The following is a 19,361-nucleotide window of genomic DNA, read 5'->3' on the forward strand; positions in this document are numbered from 1 at the left end:
CGCCCCATGTTTTAAGAACTGTATCAGCTATCCTATTACTTGCCCTTCGATTAGCAGTAATGTGACTTTTCTAGGGTGAAATGGAAATATTTACTCACACAAACTTGTCCTAGTTTAATATCTGCTAGAATATGGTCGTTGTGTATGGGGAACACTAAAACCATAGATGTAGTTAGCCTAGTGACTATCATCAGTTTCATGAAACCATTTAATACATGCATCACTGCAGTTTGTCCTTTCCTCTCATGCTTTTTTCTGCAGGAGGTGAGACATTTTACTCAAATGAAATGACCCACAACTCCCATCTTAAAACTCAGCCAAGGATTGATAAGTTAATGAAACAGCTTGGGAATTGAACCTATAGCTTCAGCAGTGCAATAACGAGTTGTTAACCGCTGCATTTTTAAGAAAAGCATTGAGACATACACACACCTGATGAAATGGAATATTTGGAAATTGCTATTGTAGGCATATTGTGTTTTCGTCTGGCCAGATCCTCAGGCACACTGTTACTCACTGGTAGAGTGTGAATACTTTCTGAAGATTCTGCCTATCAATCAAAAGAACATGTCAATCAATTCAAATAAGTTTTGTTGAAAGAAACTTAATGCACCTTACTATATTTTTTATAATTCCCTTTTATAAATCAACATGCCAGTCTTGAAGAATCGGAAATGCTATTTGCCGATCTCAAAAGATACTTTCAACGCGTAGGGAGGTGCATGGAACACAACCTCAGAACAAGTGAGGGCTCAATTCCCATGACAATTCCCAGTGCCAAGCTTAGCATTGGCTTCCAGTATTGAGGAAAAGTTTTAATAATTAAATCAAAACAGCACACAGGGGCATTTATCTCTTTGTTGTTCCTTTTTGACAATCAAAATTCAGAGTTCCGCCAGCAATGGAACCGGAAATTCCTGCCCAGTCAGTGGACTTTTGGCTGCTCTCCAAAACTTTCCGGTCTCGCTGGCTGGACTGGAAAATCCCGGCCGTTGTTGAGCAATACCAACATAGATCTCAAGGGTGCTGCTTATACCATTAAATAGCAGATGTTGAATGAAAACAGTTTTGGGTTTGGTTGTGATAACCTTCACAATTTCATAGTTTTTAGGCACAATCAAGGCTCACATAAAGGCAATTTGCATTTATATGGCCTCTGTCATGATGTCGGGGCATTCAAAAGCACATTACAACCTAATGAAAGTTCTTTTTAAAAGTATAGTCACTGTTGTAGAAAATGTAACAGACAATTTGCACGCAAGGGATGGGATTTTCCTGCCCCACCCGCTGTTGGAATTGTCTGGTCCTGCCGATAGTCAATGGACTTTTGGCTGGGCCGCCGACTCTCCCACGATGGGTCTTGCCATAATGGGGCCGGAAAATCCTAGTCTAGGTCTCACAGAAAGCAATATATTTAGCAGATAATCTAGAATAGTGATGTCGATTGAGGTATAAATATTGGTCAGGACATGGGGCAATTATCCCAAATTGTCTTCAAAATAATGCCAGGAGATCTTTACATTCACCTGAGAGGATAGACAGGGCCTTTGTTCAACACCGCATGCTAAAGGTAGCACCTTGATAGTGCAGCACTCTGTTCCTACGATACTGGAGCATTAGGCTGAATTTTTTGCTCAAGTCTACTTGCGCCCACAAGCTCTTGACTTGGAGGTGAGAGTGCTACCAACAGATGCCAAATAATGACATGTTGATACTGGCCAGTGTGTGAGGTAGCAGAGGGGGCCTCTTGGCCATGGTGTCATTACCAGGTAGGGAGTTGCAGTTTCTAGGGAAAAAGAGGGAGGAAAATTCATCAATTTGATCAATTTCATTGAAAACATTATTCACACTTTGTGGAATAAATATTTTCATTTTTATTCTTTTGGAATTCACATGGGATAGGAAAGAGAAAATATTATGATCAAAAGAATGTCAGAGCAAGGAATGGCCATTCAATTTGCCCTTTTCATTCATGTCCGATTTTAGGACTTGACCTGAAGTTCTTTTATTTTTTCTACCCGTTTTCATGATAATTCTATTCCCTATGAAGTCAGCAAATAAATCAGCTTTGAATCCTCCAGATCAATCAGGAGTTAATTCGCTAGGTGGCACACTATTCCATGTTAATAAGTCTAAGAAGACAGAAGTCATTTCTCAAAGAGCAAGGAAAGTTTCTGGTACAGTATATTTTCTTCAAACCCTATAAACTTTCTGATTGGTCCAGCAAGAACTAGGTTGAGGCAACAGTGTATTTACAACTCATCTGCCGAACGCATGATTTAACTGATTCTAATCAGAGCGCTGGATTTTACATCTACCTATGGGCAAGGATAAAATATAATATCCACAGATATGACGTAGAGCTTATGAAAATTCTAACGAGGAATTATTCTGATGTTCAACACGGCTTAATTTAATTTCTGATTACATTCTCAAGGTAATGTCAGATTTTGAGCAAAGCTGTCTAACTTACCTCCTTGTCATAATCTGACACAATGCTCCGTTTGCTGGTCGCTGCTGAGATCTGTAGCACTGGGGTTGATGATCTGCTGTGGTTAACAAACAGTAATGAGGACCTGCGATTATCAGCAATTGTGTGAAGCGCAGCGCAATGCACTGCAAATGAATTACTCCTGTAGTAGCTTGACAAAACTACTAAATCCAGACTTTCTAATGTGTGGATGGATTTTCATGATCAGAGTGCACATTTTCTATCCCTTAAGACCTTAGGGAGGATACGTGGGATTTTGACACATGTCCCACTGGTCGGTGAGACTCTGCACCAGCAGCAATAGTTAAAGAAAAATAGCTGTCAATTACACTGCCAAAACATTTAGAGTGCAACTGCTTTTCAAGGAGCTCTGTGCAACAGGTACTGCAAGCCTGGATAGTCCCTGGCTAAAACTGAAACTGCAGCTCAAATTGCTGTGTTAAATTACCCTCATGTCAACATTTTATGCATGTTACAATATCTATACCATTTAAGTGCAGATGACAGAGGCCAGTCTGGGAATCGAGTTCATCCTTCCATAGAAACTCAAGGTCCAGTCATCACAGAATCCAACTCATTCTTTAAGAGACCCAGAGCTTGTGCCCATCCAGAAGACCATTCCCAGTATTAGTCATTCTATGTGAAGAAGTGCTTCCTGGAATTAGTCCTGAACATAACCTGCCATTTCCCAGTTTTATCACTTGTTCTGAAGTGGTGGTTTAACTTGGTATTCAGGGTTAGCATTTTCTATTCCACTGTAGTATCTTATTTACTTCTATAAGGTACCTCATTACACTCCTTCAGGTTGAAGAAAGCAAATTTTTCAAACTTTTTCTCATAACTCAATTCTCTGACACTACAGCTCAGTCATTTTACATGAGTTACTGGCAAAACAGTGGAGACATTGGGATTCAGTCTTTTTGCATGGTTTGGATGTTTTCCTGGTGCTTTGGCGATTAAAACTGAATGCAGTACTCAACAGACAACCTGACCAGAGCATGATACTGCTTCAGTAGTCCAGGCTCAGACTATAAAGGTTTATTCAATGGACCTGCACTTGCAGCAAGTCAGAGAAACAGTGCAGTGAGGTAATCTGTCTCTAACCTGCACTTCCATCTAGGGAGTCTATGTGATCGAGTCAAGGACAATTCAGCTTTCCCAAGGCTCTACTGATTCAGCCTAGAGCTCAACGTTGTTTTATGAACTGTTGTTTTGCAATGACAGAACACGAGTCTATTTTCACTTCCTTAACTCTTGCAGCCTCGCTCAAACTAGCTTAGCGACATTTGTTAACTAAGTTTGCCCCACATTTTTTCTTCCAATATGCAAGACCTCTTAATTATATGCATTGAATTTCCTCAACAATGGTTCAACCCACTTGCAAATATTGTCTAGGTTCCTTTGTAACTGAATGGCTGCTTCAAATTCTACCACCCTACTCTTGCTTAGGGTAGTATGAAAATTTGGCTAATTTACATTGGGCCATAAGTTACTGGAGTAGGACACCTCAAGATTCTGAAGGGGCTTGAAAGGGTAGAGAGGTTGTTTTCCCTGGCTAGGGAATCTAGAACACAGGGGCACAGTCTCAGGATAAGGGGATTGATCATTTAAGATTGAGATGAGGAAAAATTTCTTCATAGGAACATAGGAAATAGGAGGAGTAGGCCATTCAACCCCTTGAACTTGCTCCGCCATTCAACTAGATCATGGCTGATCTTCTACCTCAACGGCATTTTCTCACACGATCCCCATTTCCCTTGATACCTTTAATATCTAGAAATCTATTGATCTCTGTCTTGAACATAATCAATGACTGAGCCCCCACAGCCCTTTGGGGCAGAGAAGTCCAAAGATTCATCACCTTCTGATTGAAGAAATTCCTCCTCATCTCAGTCCTAAAGGCCTACCTCTTATTTATTCAAAGCATAAATCTTTGGAATTCTCTTCCCCAAAGGGTTGTGGATGAAACAAGGGTTGAGATAGAGGGACTTTTGGTCTCTCAGGGAATCTAGGGAATGTGGGGAGCAGGCGGGAAAGTGGAACTGGGGCCAAGTATCAGCCATTATTGTACTGAAAGGGTCCTTACATTGTGAAATACCAGTCCAACTATCTGCAGTGGTTTTAATTCGTATTTACTGCACAAATCCAATAATTTATTGAAATTTATGGAGATTTTGAAATTAAGGTAATTTATGTGGATAAGAAATAGTAAGGGCTGTAGAAGCAATTCCTGGAGCATTTCACTTAGTATAATTCTCAAACCCAACATCTTTCAGCCCATTTCATCTCCAACTTTTAGCTAAAATATCTTTGGCTACATTAGTCACTCTACTTCACAAGTAATTAATTGGTTGTAAAATATTTTGAAATGTCGTGAAGAGATGCAATTTAAATGCAAATCGTTTTTTCTTCTTGTCAGTTTGTATAGCAGTCTTTCTTTTTGAATTATATCAGACTTCCAGAGTTTAGCTATGACATCTTTGAGTTTTCCAGCATCCTTTTGGGATATCATTTATTCAATAAAGTCAAGATCTATCCCTTCAGATTGCCACTTACAACATTTTTGAGGTAATCCTCAACTTTGTTCCCAATGGTCAATTCTATTACTTTTCTAGTTGCTAATGTAAAACTAATGGGCTTTAGTTACCTGGGTTTGTTTTATCATCTTCCTTGAAAATAGGTATCATATTAACATGTTTTTAATTCAATGGGACATGTTCTGTAATCTTTTACACCCCATGATAATGGTTTGCACTTTGTAGACATCAGGCAGAATCATCCCAGATTTGCACTAAGTGTGGTAGCTGGTGCATAAAACGTCGTTTTACCCGCCCGCAATGGCGGCTTCTCACGCTGTAATGTCCCAAACCCGCTGTATTAATTATGCATTCCTGGGACATTTTCATGGTGGGCAGGCTCTGATTCGCCCGCCACGCCATCACCTAGCTGCTTCATCACATCAGGTGCCACATTTAAAGTACAGCCACGCGCACACCTCTCAGCCCAGGGCTGCTGCAAATAAGACATGGCCCTGAAAGGCAAGATGACTGCAGTTCCCAGGTTTAGTGACGCATCCCTCGAGCACCTTTTGGACACTGTGGAGGCCCGCCCTGATGTCCTGCAGCCCAGCTGTGGCCGCAGGAGTGACAGCAACATTACCAGTCTGGCTTGGTAGGCGATGGCAGTGGTGATCAGTGCCAATGCTGCACTGAAGAGGTTGGCTTTCCAATGTAGATAGAGTGTGAATGATCTCATCTGTGCTGCCAGGGTAAGTCAACCATCTCATCGCTCTAAACTCACACATTCAAGCCCATCACACGTTCACTGGCATCTCACTCACTGCCAGCTCAAGGGATATATTCACTTACTCTTTCACACACACCCTTACATCTCCATCTGGCCTTATTTTCTCTGGAGACTGCCTCCTCAGCCCTCACCATCTTGAGGCCACTTGCACAGATCAACTTGTGCCCCCACACACACCCTGGGATACTCAATACAGCCCTCAGGCTGCAGCCTCTCCCCTTGCCTGAGGCCGCTTTTTTCCCTTCCTCAAACAAGCCCTAGCCCTGCAGCCGTACAAAGCTACCCCTGCCTTATGGCTGGTCTGGTAGGTAGAGACCTGTCCGTGAGCCCCACAAAACATTCTGTGGTGCTGTCTGCAAAGCCTGATGCTGATGACTGCGAGTGCTGCCCAAAGCAAGATAGGCAAACAAACCTCGAGGTCCTGAGCGAAGTGCAGCTCGCCAAGTGCACGTCACTTATGTGCAGTTGTGAAACATGCTGGTGTGGGGGGATGACATGTCTGGCGGGCTAGCCTTATAATGATATGCAGATGTATTACAATGTGGTTCCCGGCATCCGATGATGAAAAGCTCAAGCTCAACAAGTTTGAACTGTACCTTTAACTTTACCTACACATGCTAGAGAAATGACTGAGGGCAGACATTTAGCAGAATCATCCAGTCTCTTTGGCATCAGTTGTCATTGTGCGTGAAGGGGGAACAAGATGCGAGAAAGCCAAAAATCAGTTTCACGCCATCGTGATACCGTGGTTGGCAGTTCCACCCATCAATGGTGGTCACGTCTGCTGCCGCCGCACATCAGGAACCTAATTTCAATATTTTAGCATCTCATTATAAGCCCTACTCGCCGGAATCATGCCCCCACATCAAATTTACCACCTATGTTGGCGTGACTTCAGAACTGCGTGCTTCTCGACTGCCTTAAAAGGTGTGCACCTGGCGACCTGAGCTTTGAGGGGAATTCTGACTGAGTGCACACAACCTTGTGCTGTGCTCATGAGCATCGCCTGTAGAACACCAAGGAAGAGGCGCCGCGCATTCACAGGGGACACAGTCAAGTCGCTTTTTCAGGCTCACTTTCAGTGTGGTGCCAGGACAAGGGCTCTAGTGAGGGTCATGCTGAGAAGGGTGGGGGCTGGTGGTGTGGGGGCCAAGGCAGCACAGGCTGAAGTAAGTAATCAAGCACATGCTGGGGGGAGTGAGGGGAGGGGGCGTGGTGGTGACGGAATCGGCCACATAATTGGAAAAGCTTGTCAAAAGTGAGCATTCTTCCGCAGCTGAGACCGTTCAGCAGCAGCTCCATTGACACGCTTAGAGTCAGGCCTCTGAAGCTTTTCTGCCCACTCAAGCAACGCAAAAACATAAATCTGCCACCAAAAGCTCCAGACACTTTCATTCCTCAGGCGCAGACTGCAAATGAATGTGCGCTTTAGGAGGCAGCGGAGCAATTAGCTCACTGGGTAAGTTGTAAAATCGCCTTGTGAAAGATGGTCACAGTGCAGTCACTGGTGGAGGCGCTCACAGCCCCTTGCAATGTCTTTATTGAGGCTCGGACCAGTATCCATCATGATTCAAGCTAACAGTGCAGCCTTGCAGTGTGGGTTAGGAGAATGCCTGAGCCTGAGCTGAGAGCACAGCATGCAGTCCAATGGCTGAAGCTGCCGCCAATCGGTCAAGCAGAATGGGGCTGAGGTGGGTGTGGTTTCGGACAGCCAATGAGCATACGACACATTGGCCATTCAAGTGGTGACCAGCACTCTCTTGCATGTGTGAAGGGGCCTGCACACTTAATCATGACAGGTACTCAGTACACCCATGTTAACCCATGAGTCTCTCCCTTTGACCCTGCAGGATAATTATAGGCCGGTTAGTCTGACTTCTGTGGTGAGCAAATTATTAGAATCAATTCTGAGAGACAGGATAAACTCACTTAGAAAGGAACATTACTCACTTAGAAAGGAACAGATTAATCAGGGATAGTCAGCATGGTTTTGTTAGGGAAAGATCGTATCTTACTAATTTAATCAAATTTTTTGAGGAAGTAACAAAGAGGATTGATGAGGGTAGTGTAGTGGATGTTGTCTATATGGACTTTAGTAGCATTTACAAGGTCCCACATGGCAGACTGGTCAGAAAGTAAAAGCCCATGGGATACTGGGGAATGTTGGATTCAAAACTGGCTCAGTGACAGGAGACAAAGGGTTGTGGTTGATGGATGTTTTTGCAATGGAAAACGGTTTCCAGTGGAATTCCACAGGGCTCAGTGTTGGGTCCCTTGCTGTTTGATGTATATATTAATGATTTGGACTTAAATGTGGGTGGCATGATTGGTAAATTTGCAGATGACACAAAACTTGGCTGTTTAGTTGATAGTGAAAAGGATAGCCTGTTGTCTCCAGGGTTATATCAATGGTTTGGTTAAGTGGGCAGAAAAATGGCAGATGGAATTCAATCCAGAAAAGTGTGAGGTAATGCAATTGAGTAGGGCAAACAAAGCAAGGGAATACGCAATAAATGGAGGGATATTGCGAGGGGTAAAGAAAGTGAGAGACCTTGGTGTGCATGTCCACAAGTCCCTGAAAGTGGCAGGAGAGGTGGATAAGGGCCCATTCAAAACGGTTGGATGTGTATGAGGTGAAATAACCAACGTTGGACACATTACAGAAAGGATATAATTGCTCTGGAGAGACTACAGAGGAGATTTACAAGAATGTTGCTGGGGCTTCAAAATTGCAGCTATGAGGAAAGATTGGATAGGCTGGGGTTGTTTTCCTTGGAACTGAGGAGGCTGAGGGGTGACCTGATTGAGATGTCCAAGATTATGAGGGGCCCAAGATTATGAGGGGCCTAGATAGAATAGACAGGGATGCACTGTTTCCCCCAGTAGAAAGGTCAATTACCAGGGGGCACAGGCTTAAAGTGATTGGTAGAAGGATTAGAGGGGACATGAAGATTTCTTCACTGGTGGGTGTTTGGAATTCATTGCCTGGTTTGGTGGTGGAGGAAGAAACCCTCAACTCATTTAAAAGGCACTTGGATCTTCACCTAAAGTGCAGTAACTTGCAAGGTTATGGACCAGGTGCTGGATTAAAATGGGCAACTAGTCTTTTTTTATTTTGTCTTTATCAGCTGGTACAGACATGATGGCCTGAATGGCCTCTTTCTGTGCTGTAACTTTACTATGGTTCTATGGTTGGATCAGACAGTGCGATGTGTTCACCAGATTGTGTCCCGAAGCTACTCTAGAACTAGGTCCCACCGAGGTGTTTGTCTCTGCGCTGGTGGAGGGTGTGTGAGCACTGTGATGGGTCTTCAATGAGGGCATCATCAGATTCTTCTTCCGAGGTGTCTTCGGAGCTTGAGTCGAGGACCCGGCTGGTGGATCCCTCGGCTGCTTCCCAGAAGTGCCTGTGAAAGCAAGGAGAGATAATTAGTGCATGGCAGGGACTGCGGAACAGGGAACTCACTCACAGCGTGGTTGTCTGATGGATGTTGCACTGCTGGATTCTCACTTGGTTGAGCACCATTGACCTCATCATCAGCACAAGAACGGTCCAGATCATCACCAGCCAGTTGGATGATTCTATTTTCAAAGCCTGTGAGGACCTTGATCTTGGGCATTCCTCCACCAGTCTGAGATCTCTCCCTTTTGTTGTGTGCCAGCTTGTCCTGCATGAAGGCAGATGGAGAGAATGTAAGCAAGGCACCTGTCAGGCCTGATGAGATGGATGCCTCGCATGTGTGGGTGGTGAGTGATGGTGCCATTAACGGGATGAGGACATGATCTGCAGGGCAGATGAAAGTGTGTGAGAGACAGTGGCCTTCACCCAGAGCAGGGGTAAAGGGCTTCACGGTGGGCCTCCACTGCGCCCAGTAGGTGCCTGAGGGAGATGTCGCTAAACTTGGGGGCAACATGTTTCCTCCCTTTGGCAGCCATGGCGTTCCAGCAACTTTCAATCCCTTAGAGAGCACTAGCTCTGTACAGGGCCGCATTTTAAATATGCTGCCTGGATTATTGAAGGCCTGAGGTGACGGTGGGGCTGGCAAATCAGAGGCTGCCCCACCAGTAAACTGGAGTGCTTCCCAGGAATGCATTATTAATGAGGCAGGATGCACTGGGATGGGACGATATGGTATGGAAACCAGCCAGTCGACTTTTATCATGCACGCTACCGCACTTAGTGCAAATCTGGGACAATTCCGCCCATTTTGTTTAAATAACAAAAGGTACAAATCTGGTTAAAATAATCATAAGTTGCCTTAGTTGTCAACAAAATGAAACGTAGAAGACAATGAGCTGGAGCAATCAGATAAGATAACTTTACACAAAGAAATAGAATCAAAAATACGTGATATTCAAAGTGGAACAGGCACAATGGTGTGCATCTCAGTGCTCATTATAATAGATTTTAGAAAGATCCAGGTAGGTTGACCTCTTGAAGCAAAGTAAAGAATGCCAGCAGAACACAATCTCCATGTCATTACCATTTGTAAGCACCGAGTTAAATCAAATACCGGCCTAATCTCCTAGGGGGACATGTTTATGTTTTAAAATATGTGATCCTTTACCTGCCAGACCGTGCTGTGGAATGTATACTTTCCATTTCAAAGTCTGAACCTGCATAGCTAATGCTTCTTCCATCCTCAGACTTGGTGTCTAATCCCTGACCATTCCGTACCTTCAGATTGGACTTGCCTTGCTTTCTGTCACAGAATAGATAAGAGCATTGTTAATTTTTGCATAATTTACAATGGTGAGAGGGTCGGGGGAAGTAGAGAATGTCACAGGTTTTCTGTTTATTCTTTTGGTATGCTTGTAATGCCATTTCATCCATATTTTGTATTTGGACGAAGTTTAATTTAATAGAAATTTGAATATTGCTGAGAAGAGACACATTTTCTGAAGCTTTCCATCTTTCCCTCATCAGGACAAATCACAGAATCTTTACAGTGCAGAAGGGAGGCCATTTGGTCCATCTTTGAAAGAGCATTCTACTTAGTCCCACTCCCCTGCCTTATCCCCGTAGCCTTGCACATTCTCTCTTTTCAGGTAGCAATCCAATTCCCTTTTGAATACCTCAATCAAACCTGCCTCCACCGCCCTTTCAGGAAGTTCGTTCCAGACTCCAACCACCCTCTGGGTGAAATCTTTTTTTCCTCACATCACTCCTTTTGCCAATTATTTTGAACCTGTGCCCTCTAGTTCTTGATGCTCCCTTGAGTGAGAACATTTCTCACTATTTACCCTATCCAGATCCCTCAGGATTTTGAATACCTCTATCAAGTCTCTTTCCGCCTTCTTTTCTCCAAGGAAGAGTCCCAACTTCTCCAAGCTATCCTCATAGGTACAGTTCTTTATCCTCGGAATCATTCTTGTGAACCTCCTCTGTACTCTCTCCAATGCATTCACATCCTTCCTCAAGTATGGCATTTACCTTTACAAGAAAATGATGAGCATGTCCCAGTTCCACAGGAACTTGTTTTATTGTTAAATTTCTTAGATTCCTCGCTGGTATGTGTTCGACAGATCAGAGACTGGACAAGTCGGGACCCATCCCTATCGCAAGCTACATGGTTGATCACAAGAGCCTGTATCTGATGAAATGAAACCGTACGTCAACAGAAGACATGAAATAACCAGCCAGGATGGCATCTTATTGTGGGGAGCACGAATGATAGTTCCTCCAAAGGGAAGGAAGCCACTTTTAATTGAACTACGCAGTGCCCATCCAGGAATTTCCTGAATGAAGACCCATAGCACGCAGCTATCTGGCCTGGGATGGATGGCAAAATAGAGAGTTTAGTGAAGCACTGTGTGCAATGTCAGCAACTGCAGAAGTTGCCAGTGACTGCTCCATTACACCCATGGGAGTGGCCAGGTAGACCCTAGGGGCGGTTACGCACTGGCTACGTTGGACCTTCCCTGGGAATAATGTTTCTGCTCATTGTCAATGCCCATTCAAAACGGTTGGACGTATATGAGGTGAAGTCACCAACATTGGCCGCTACAATTGAGCAACTATGTCAGTGTTTTGCCATTCACGGATTACCAGAAGTTGTTGTGTCTGATAACGGCACAGCATTTATGAGTGCTGAGTTTGAATGGTTCATCAGCCTCAACGGTATCACTCATGTGAAAACTGCACCGTACCACCCTTCCCCTAATGGACTGGCCAAAAGGGCAGTTCAAATGTTTAAGACAGGCATGAAAAAACTAATTGGTGATTCCTGGCAACCAAGCTAGCACGCTTTCTTTTTCATTACAGGGCTACCCCTCACAAAACAACAGGTGTCACACCTGCGGAGTTATTGTTGAAACGCCGTCTCAGGACGAGATTGAGCCAAATTAATGCCGAATTTAAACGGGAAGGTGGAAAGGAGTCAGAGAAGCCAGAAAACTAGACACGACTGGTATAGTCATGAGAGGAAGAGAGCTGGTATATGTGAAGAACTTCGGGGAAGGGCCAAAGTGGTTACCAGGTGAAATAAGTGCGGTGACTAGACCACTATTTTACCACATGGAGGTGGAAGGCTAGATCATTCGTAAACATGTGGACCATTTAAGGAAGAGAGAGACAAATCATCAAGATATGGTTCCACCAGTGATCATGACTGTGTCTGCGTTTCCTGTTGAGAATACTCAACCCAGGACATGTCTGATGTTCCTGTAAGAGTTGAAGATGCAGAACTGCAAGTGCCCACTGAATCACCTGATGCTCAGGCAATTCCGGAAAAGGAGGTTCCTGACAAAGAATCTGAAGTTGTGGAGCTGCGACGTTCCACATGTACCAGGAAACCACCTGAAAGACTGAACTTGTAAATTCCTTACCCAGTGTAAATATTATGTTGTCTTGAAAAATATGTACTTGTAAATGTAATATGTATAGCCGAATTAAAGGGGGAAGAATGGAGTAATTATGGTTTTATTTAGTGTGTAACGTACCTTTAAGAATAATACTTGTTAGGAGAGATCACATGATCTGTAGTAACCAATAGGAGAGCAGTGCAGGCTCCCTCAGCAGTCAGTGTAAAAATGGAGTTGGAGTTGAAAGCACATGTGCAGTTGCTGCTGAGTATGTTGTACATAAACTTAATGTTACTACCCAAGAAGTGTCTTCAAATCATCATCTATCACTAATTCTCAATTCAACTCAGCCACCCGACAACAGGATTATTCCTTGTCCTTTTCCATGACCAACCTAAACCTTATGATACAATGGTAGCTGTCCCTTAAATGCTCTCCTACCGATATTTGATCCACTTGGCCAACTCATTCCCCCAAAGCAAGTCCAACAGTGCCTGCTCTCTCGTTGGGCCAGAAACATACTGCTGCAGAACACATTCCAGGAACTCGTGCTGTTCTGGTCTCCTTACACTATTCCTATCCCATTACAATTACTCTATAATTCTTGCATCTCTCTGTAATTTCTTTGCAAATTTGTTTCTCTACATCCCTTCCACTAGTTGGCGGTCTATATACTACACCGATCAATGTTATTGCAGCTTTTTCATTCCTTACCTCTAGCCAGAGAGCTTCCGTCCTTGACCTCTCTGGAACATCCTCTCTCTCCAGCACTGTAATGCCATCTTTAATCAATACTGCCACTTCCCCCACTTTTCTTCCTTTCCTGTCTCTCCTAAACACCTTGTACCCAGGAATATTCAACGTCCAGTCCTGTCCTTCTTTGATCCATTTGTCAACCTGTGCCTGGAGTTCACCAATCTGATTAACCACACTCCGTGCATTCACATACATGCACATTAAGCCTGATTTAGGCTTTTTTACTTTCCCCCTTACTTGACCCCATCTAATGACTTATTATTGCCTTCTCTAACTCTATCAAATTCTGCAAGTATTCTATTAACCTTGATACTACTCTGGTATATTCTCCTTATTAGTTAAAACTTCTCTACTTCCCACTGCCAGTTTTTCTCTTCTCCACTCTGAATTTCCTATCAGGTTCCCACCCCCCTGCCAAACTAGTTTAAACCCTCCCCAGGAGCACCAGCAAACCTCCCCGTGAGGACATTAGTCCCAATCCTATTAAGGTGTAACTCATCCTTCTTGTACAGGTCTCACCTACCCCAGAACTGGTCCCAATGCCTCAGAAATCTAATGCAAGAATGCCAAATTTCAAATGACCACAACAGGAGAAAAGGGTGCTGATTGGTTAGCAAAGCCATTCTGATTGACCAAGGTGTTACCACGGAGAAAGCAATGGAGCACTATTAGCTCCCCAAGCTCCCTGGTAAAGGTGCAAGGCTTGAACTTATCCCTTTGTTTGCAGAGAATGGATTCCTGCTTATGAATGTATGTCACTTCTAACAAGCGTAAATGAGCCACGTTATGAGCTTGAGTGATTATCTTAAATAGTTTGTTAGTGTATCAGTTAGTGCACTCAGGATTGTTCAGCAAGTGCTGCCCAATCACAGAATCACTGCTAACAGTAGACATTTTGTTTTGGGTTTTGCAAATGCGGGTTGGTTGAGTATGGTCTGTACTCTGCCTATTACGAACAACCAAAGGAACATGCATGGTGTTTGATGTGGTCAGCCAATCCTTGGGATGTATGGCCTACATACCTGGCATCACATTGGCACTGAAATTCATACAAAATGTTGCTCAATTGTGTGGTAAGCAGAACATCTTCTTGGACTGACGGCAATCTCCTGTTGGTGGAAAATACCACTCACGTAGCCATTGCATAGTAGCAGCGTGAAACGGCTTCTGAACCTGTTGTTCAATTTTTTTGAGATACTTTGGCTTTACAGAGTAATTTGAGCTAGACCAGTGAAGGTAGGCTTGCGGGAGACAGTACTAAAAAACCCATTAGGGGATTTCTCTACTAGAATGTTGGGGAAAGGGAGCTTGTTAGACTGCTCTACCTTCACTAGTCAATATACATGTTAGAATTCGTATAGTTCCACGCATTTTAAGGCTGACCTGATCAGAAGTCTAGTAAATAGAGCCCTGGCCATTTGCTCACCCTGCAATCTTGATGTAGAAAAAAAGTGCATCAAAATTATCCTGCATAATGGCTATCCTGACCAGACCATTGCTTGCTGTGTATCACACAAACTCCCAAATGGGCAAAAGGCCCTCACTTTCGGACTTAAACAGTACCTGGTCTACCTCAAAGTACCCTTGAAAGGAAACACGTTCACAAGCCGTTTCATGCTGCTATTACGCAGTGGCTATGCGAGTGGTATTTTTCACTAATAGGATGCTGAGGTCAGTCCAAAAAGACCTGCCTACCACACAATTGAGCAACATTGAGTATGAATTATCTGCAGGTGCAATGCCAGATACGTAGGCCATATGTCCCAACAATTGGTTGATCAAATCAAACAGCATGTCCATAATAGGCAGAGTACAGACCATACTCAACCAGCCCATGCTGGCAAGAGCCTGTCTACAATTAGATGCAATTCTGCAATTGGGAAGCACATGCTCAACAATCCTGCATGGGTGAATAGCCACATTAACAACTAATTTATGATAGCCAGTCGAGCTCATAATGTGGCTCATTTATGCCTGCTAAAAGCAACAAACATTCATTTGCAGGGACCGGTTCTCTGAAAACAAAAGGAATATGTTCAAGCTTTGTGCCTTTTTTGAATTACCCAGGAACTTGCGGAGCCTATAGTTCCTCGTTGCTTTCTCCATTGCAATGCCTCGGCCAATCAGAGTTGACTTGCCAACCCCTATTTTCCTGTGGTATAAATTGCTGTGGCCATTTGAAATTTGGCATTCTTGCATTTGTTCTGATGAATGCAAGATGAAAAACTTAGGCAACGTGTCTCTCTCTTCAGCAATATTCAAGTTCTGGACTACAATGTGACCATTTAATAGGCATTCAAACTCTTTACCTTTCATTCAAAACCCAACTCCATATTCTGATCAGATTTCTTATCGAAGTAAATTTTTTACTGCACATACCAGGGGATCTGTCTCCACACTTTGTACCTTATTTAACAGAAAAAAAACCTTGTTTTTATATAAAGTCTCAAAGTGCTTTACAGCCAATTAAGTACTTTCGAATTTTAGTCACTGTTGTAATGTAGGAAATGCAGCATCCAATTTGTGTGGAGAAAACTCCGACAAACAGCAATATGATAATGATCAGATAATCTGTTTGTGTGATGTTGATTGAGGGATAAATATTGGCCAGGCCACCGGGGATAGTCCCCTGCTCTTCTTTGAAATGGCACCATAGGATATTTTGTGTCCACCTGAGAGTGCACATGGGTGGGTGGGTGGGTGCTCGGGTTAACATCTCATCTGAAAGATGGCCCCTCTGACAGTACTGCTCTCCCTCCATACTGCACTGGGATTTTTGTGCTCAAGTTCGGGAGTGGGACCTGATTCTGTAACCTTATAGCTTAGAGGCAAGATTTCTACCAACTGAGCCATGGCCGACCTGGCATATGACATGAAATAGACAGAAGTCACACACAAAGTCCCAACTGGCCCATAAATGGACAAACACAAGTTAATTCAAACAAACTATTAACTGGAGAAATTTTGTGATGACATTATTGTTAACCAAGCAGCTAACAACATAGGTAGACTCAAACAGGGACAACTATCAAAATAAGCTTAATGCATGATCATAGAGTGTAACTAAAGACATATTAGTTAAAGTATATTTGTCTTCATGAAAATATGGTTAGTAAGCCTTTTCATTTTCATTCTCATAGTGAAGAGAATATCCATTTAACCTGGTCACCAAGACTATTTTATTCTGTCCCAACACTTATGCATTCATATATAGCCATTATCTGTCATAGACATGTTTGGATATCATATAGTCCACTTGCTGCCATATTCATTATACTCTGAATTAAGTAGAAAGTACTAATACCTGTTCAATGTATTTTACACATAAGATCAAGTAGGATAAGAGCAAGCAACTGGGTAATGCTTTTAATTCTGTGATCGGGATTCTCAATAAGTTTCTCAATAATCAAAAGCAATTTGATTAAAAGTACAATGCAATTATAAATCTCTTACTGAGTGACAAATCCAGTTGCTTGAATGAAGATAAATTCACTGGGACAATATCCAAGCAAGGGATTTAATGCGGGAAATGCAACAGATCCTTAAGGTTCTACTCTTACTTACTTGAACCGTCTGAGTGCATCTGGGACCATCTTCTTCTCATTTTTGGTTAATGTGGGGGTCTTTGAAGCTTCTTGTGTATTTTTCTGATTTGTTTTCCTCTTTGGTTGATTGGTCTCGCCTCCTGATAGGAGTGAAAAAGACAAATTACATTCTTGTTGCACTGAAAATAAAAGCATAACATTGATTTAGTTTTGTGTCCAGTAAGTGCCATAATCTTTGCAATGAAATAAATCATATACTTGGATCAAACAAGGTAGTCCAGATTTTTAAAAAATGACTTCCATTGCATTTTTGATGCACACATGGATAAAAATGTTAATTTGTAAGGGGAGATGTTGCACCTCAGCACTCCGAACAAATACATGAAGAGCACTTTAGGAAATGGTGTACTTTGGTGTCTACCATGCCTAAGATTTTTCCCTCACTTTATATTGAAATGTAGGGCAGAAGCGTCCGATCCTGTTGGCATTGGGTGTCATGGCCGGCCAGGGGTGGGGACAATATAGCGAGAAGGCCAAAAATTGGTTTCACATTGTCATTAAATCAGTTTGTGATCGTCCGCACAAGCTGTCAATAGCAGGCTGTGTTTGAAGCTGCCGCACATTGGGAACCTAATTCCAACACTTTAGCATCTCATTATAAGCCCTGCTCACCAGAATCATCCCCAGATGTCAAATTTACCACCCACGTCAGTGTGACTTCAAAACAGCATGCTTCATGGCTGCCCTTAAAAGGTATGCACCTGGTGACCTGTGGCAGGATTTTTAGTTTGGCGGGCGCCCATGATCGGCGGGCCCGGGAGCGGCCAGGGAACGGGCCCCCAACTGCGATTGACCCCCAACCGCGATTTCACGCTGGCCGGCCAATTAACAGCCAGCCAGTGTGAAAGGCGCGCTGGAAGGCTCAGCGCTGCTGAGATGGGGGTGGGTGGAGGGCGAGCACTGAAGTCAGTGCGGGTGCAGGGAAGCACTCACAGAGAGCTCCCTGAAGGCAGAGAGCTGCCATGGGGAGATGAAGAATTTCGATGCCAAAAATAAAGATTGTAAACATCGGGAAAAATGCCCACGCATCAGAATCAGTCACTGGAACATATACCAGATGAAAATTCTGTGCAAACATTTTTATTTAAAATTAATATCAGAAACCTCATCCCACCCTTGGATGAGGTTTCCTCGAAAAGGCAAAGGCTGCCTGGCTGATTTGCCCGCCTGCCAATCACAACGTTGGACGGGCAGCAAAAAATCATGGTTGTTTAATGCGTTAATGGCCTTAATAGGCTTCATAATTGTCAGCGGGCGTGCTACCGACTCTCACGCGTGGCCACCGACCGAAATATTGTGTGTGTGCGATGATGTCAAGATACTTGTCTGTTGTCACCTTGTGCCTTTTCATGTTCGAGTGTGTCGGATTTGCGACCACACGCCAAGTGAAAAATTCTGCCCCTGAACTTCAAGGGGAACTTGGAGGTGAGTGCACACAAACTTGCGTAGTGCTCACGAGCATTGTCTGTAGGACATCAAGGGAGAGGCATTCGTCGGGGACACAGGCAAGTCGCTTTTTCCTGGCTGGCATTCAGTGCATTGTCGGCACAAGGACTCCATTGTGGGTCAGGCCGGCAAGAGTGTTGGGGGGCAAGGGAGCACAGACTAAAGGAAGTACACAAGCACATGCCAGGGTGGGGGGTTGGGGGTGTGTGAGGGAAGCAGGGAAGTGAGCATTCTTCTGCAGCTGAGACCGTTCAGCTGCAGCTCCATTGCCACGCTTGGAGTCGGGCTTCTGAAGCTTTTCTGCTCACTCAAGTAATGCAAAAGCATGATGCCACCAAATGCTCTAGAACATTTCACCCCTTGTGTGCAGACTGCAAATTAATATGCGTTTCCTTGGGCACAGACTGCAAATTAATGTGCATTTTAGGGAGCAGCAGAGCAATTGGCCGACTGGACAAGTTGCTGAATCCCCTTGCAAAAGGTGGCACAGTCAATGGTGGAGATTTGTTTTAGTTTATGGGATGTGCACATCACTGGCCAGCATTTATTGCCCATCCCACATTTAAGAGTAAACCACATTGCTGTGCAGTCTGGAGTCACATGTATGCCAGACCAGGTAAGGACAATCAGCAACAGTTTCACAGTCATCATCAGACTTTTAATCCCAAGATTTTTATTAAATTCAAATTGCGCCATCTGCCACAGTGGGATTCAAACCCAGGTCCCCAGAGCATTACCCTGGGTCTCTGGAATATAAGTCCAGTGGCAATACCACTATGCCACTGGCTCTCCTTACAGTCCTTTGCAATGTCTTTATTAAGGTTTGGAACAGTATCTATCATGGTTCAAGCAAACAGTGCAGCCTTGCAGTGCAGGTTAGGAGAATGCCTGCAACAGAGCTGAGAGCAGGACATGCAGTCCAGTGCCCGAAGCTGCCGCCATTCGGTCAAGTG

General features: G+C 43.8%; 1 protein-coding gene across 1 annotated transcript in view; it reads right to left on the reverse strand.

Annotated features, from left to right (window-relative positions):
- Window positions 1-19,361, reverse strand: part of sytl5 (synaptotagmin-like 5) — a 129,967-nt gene that overhangs the window by 32,330 nt on the left and 78,276 nt on the right. The window contains exons 5-8 of the mRNA XM_078559769.1: window positions 16,922-17,042; window positions 10,366-10,500; window positions 2,474-2,549; window positions 433-550 (exon numbers count right to left, since the gene is read on the reverse strand). Of these exons, the coding sequence (XP_078415895.1) occupies window positions 433-550; window positions 2,474-2,549; window positions 10,366-10,500; window positions 16,922-17,042 (450 nt within the window). The remainder of the gene's footprint in view (window positions 1-432; window positions 551-2,473; window positions 2,550-10,365; window positions 10,501-16,921; window positions 17,043-19,361) is intronic.

The sequence above is a fragment of the Cetorhinus maximus genome, chromosome 16 (assembly GCF_964194155.1).
Source record: "Cetorhinus maximus chromosome 16, sCetMax3.hap1.1, whole genome shotgun sequence".
NCBI classification, from domain to species: Eukaryota; Metazoa; Chordata; class Chondrichthyes; order Lamniformes; family Cetorhinidae; genus Cetorhinus; species Cetorhinus maximus.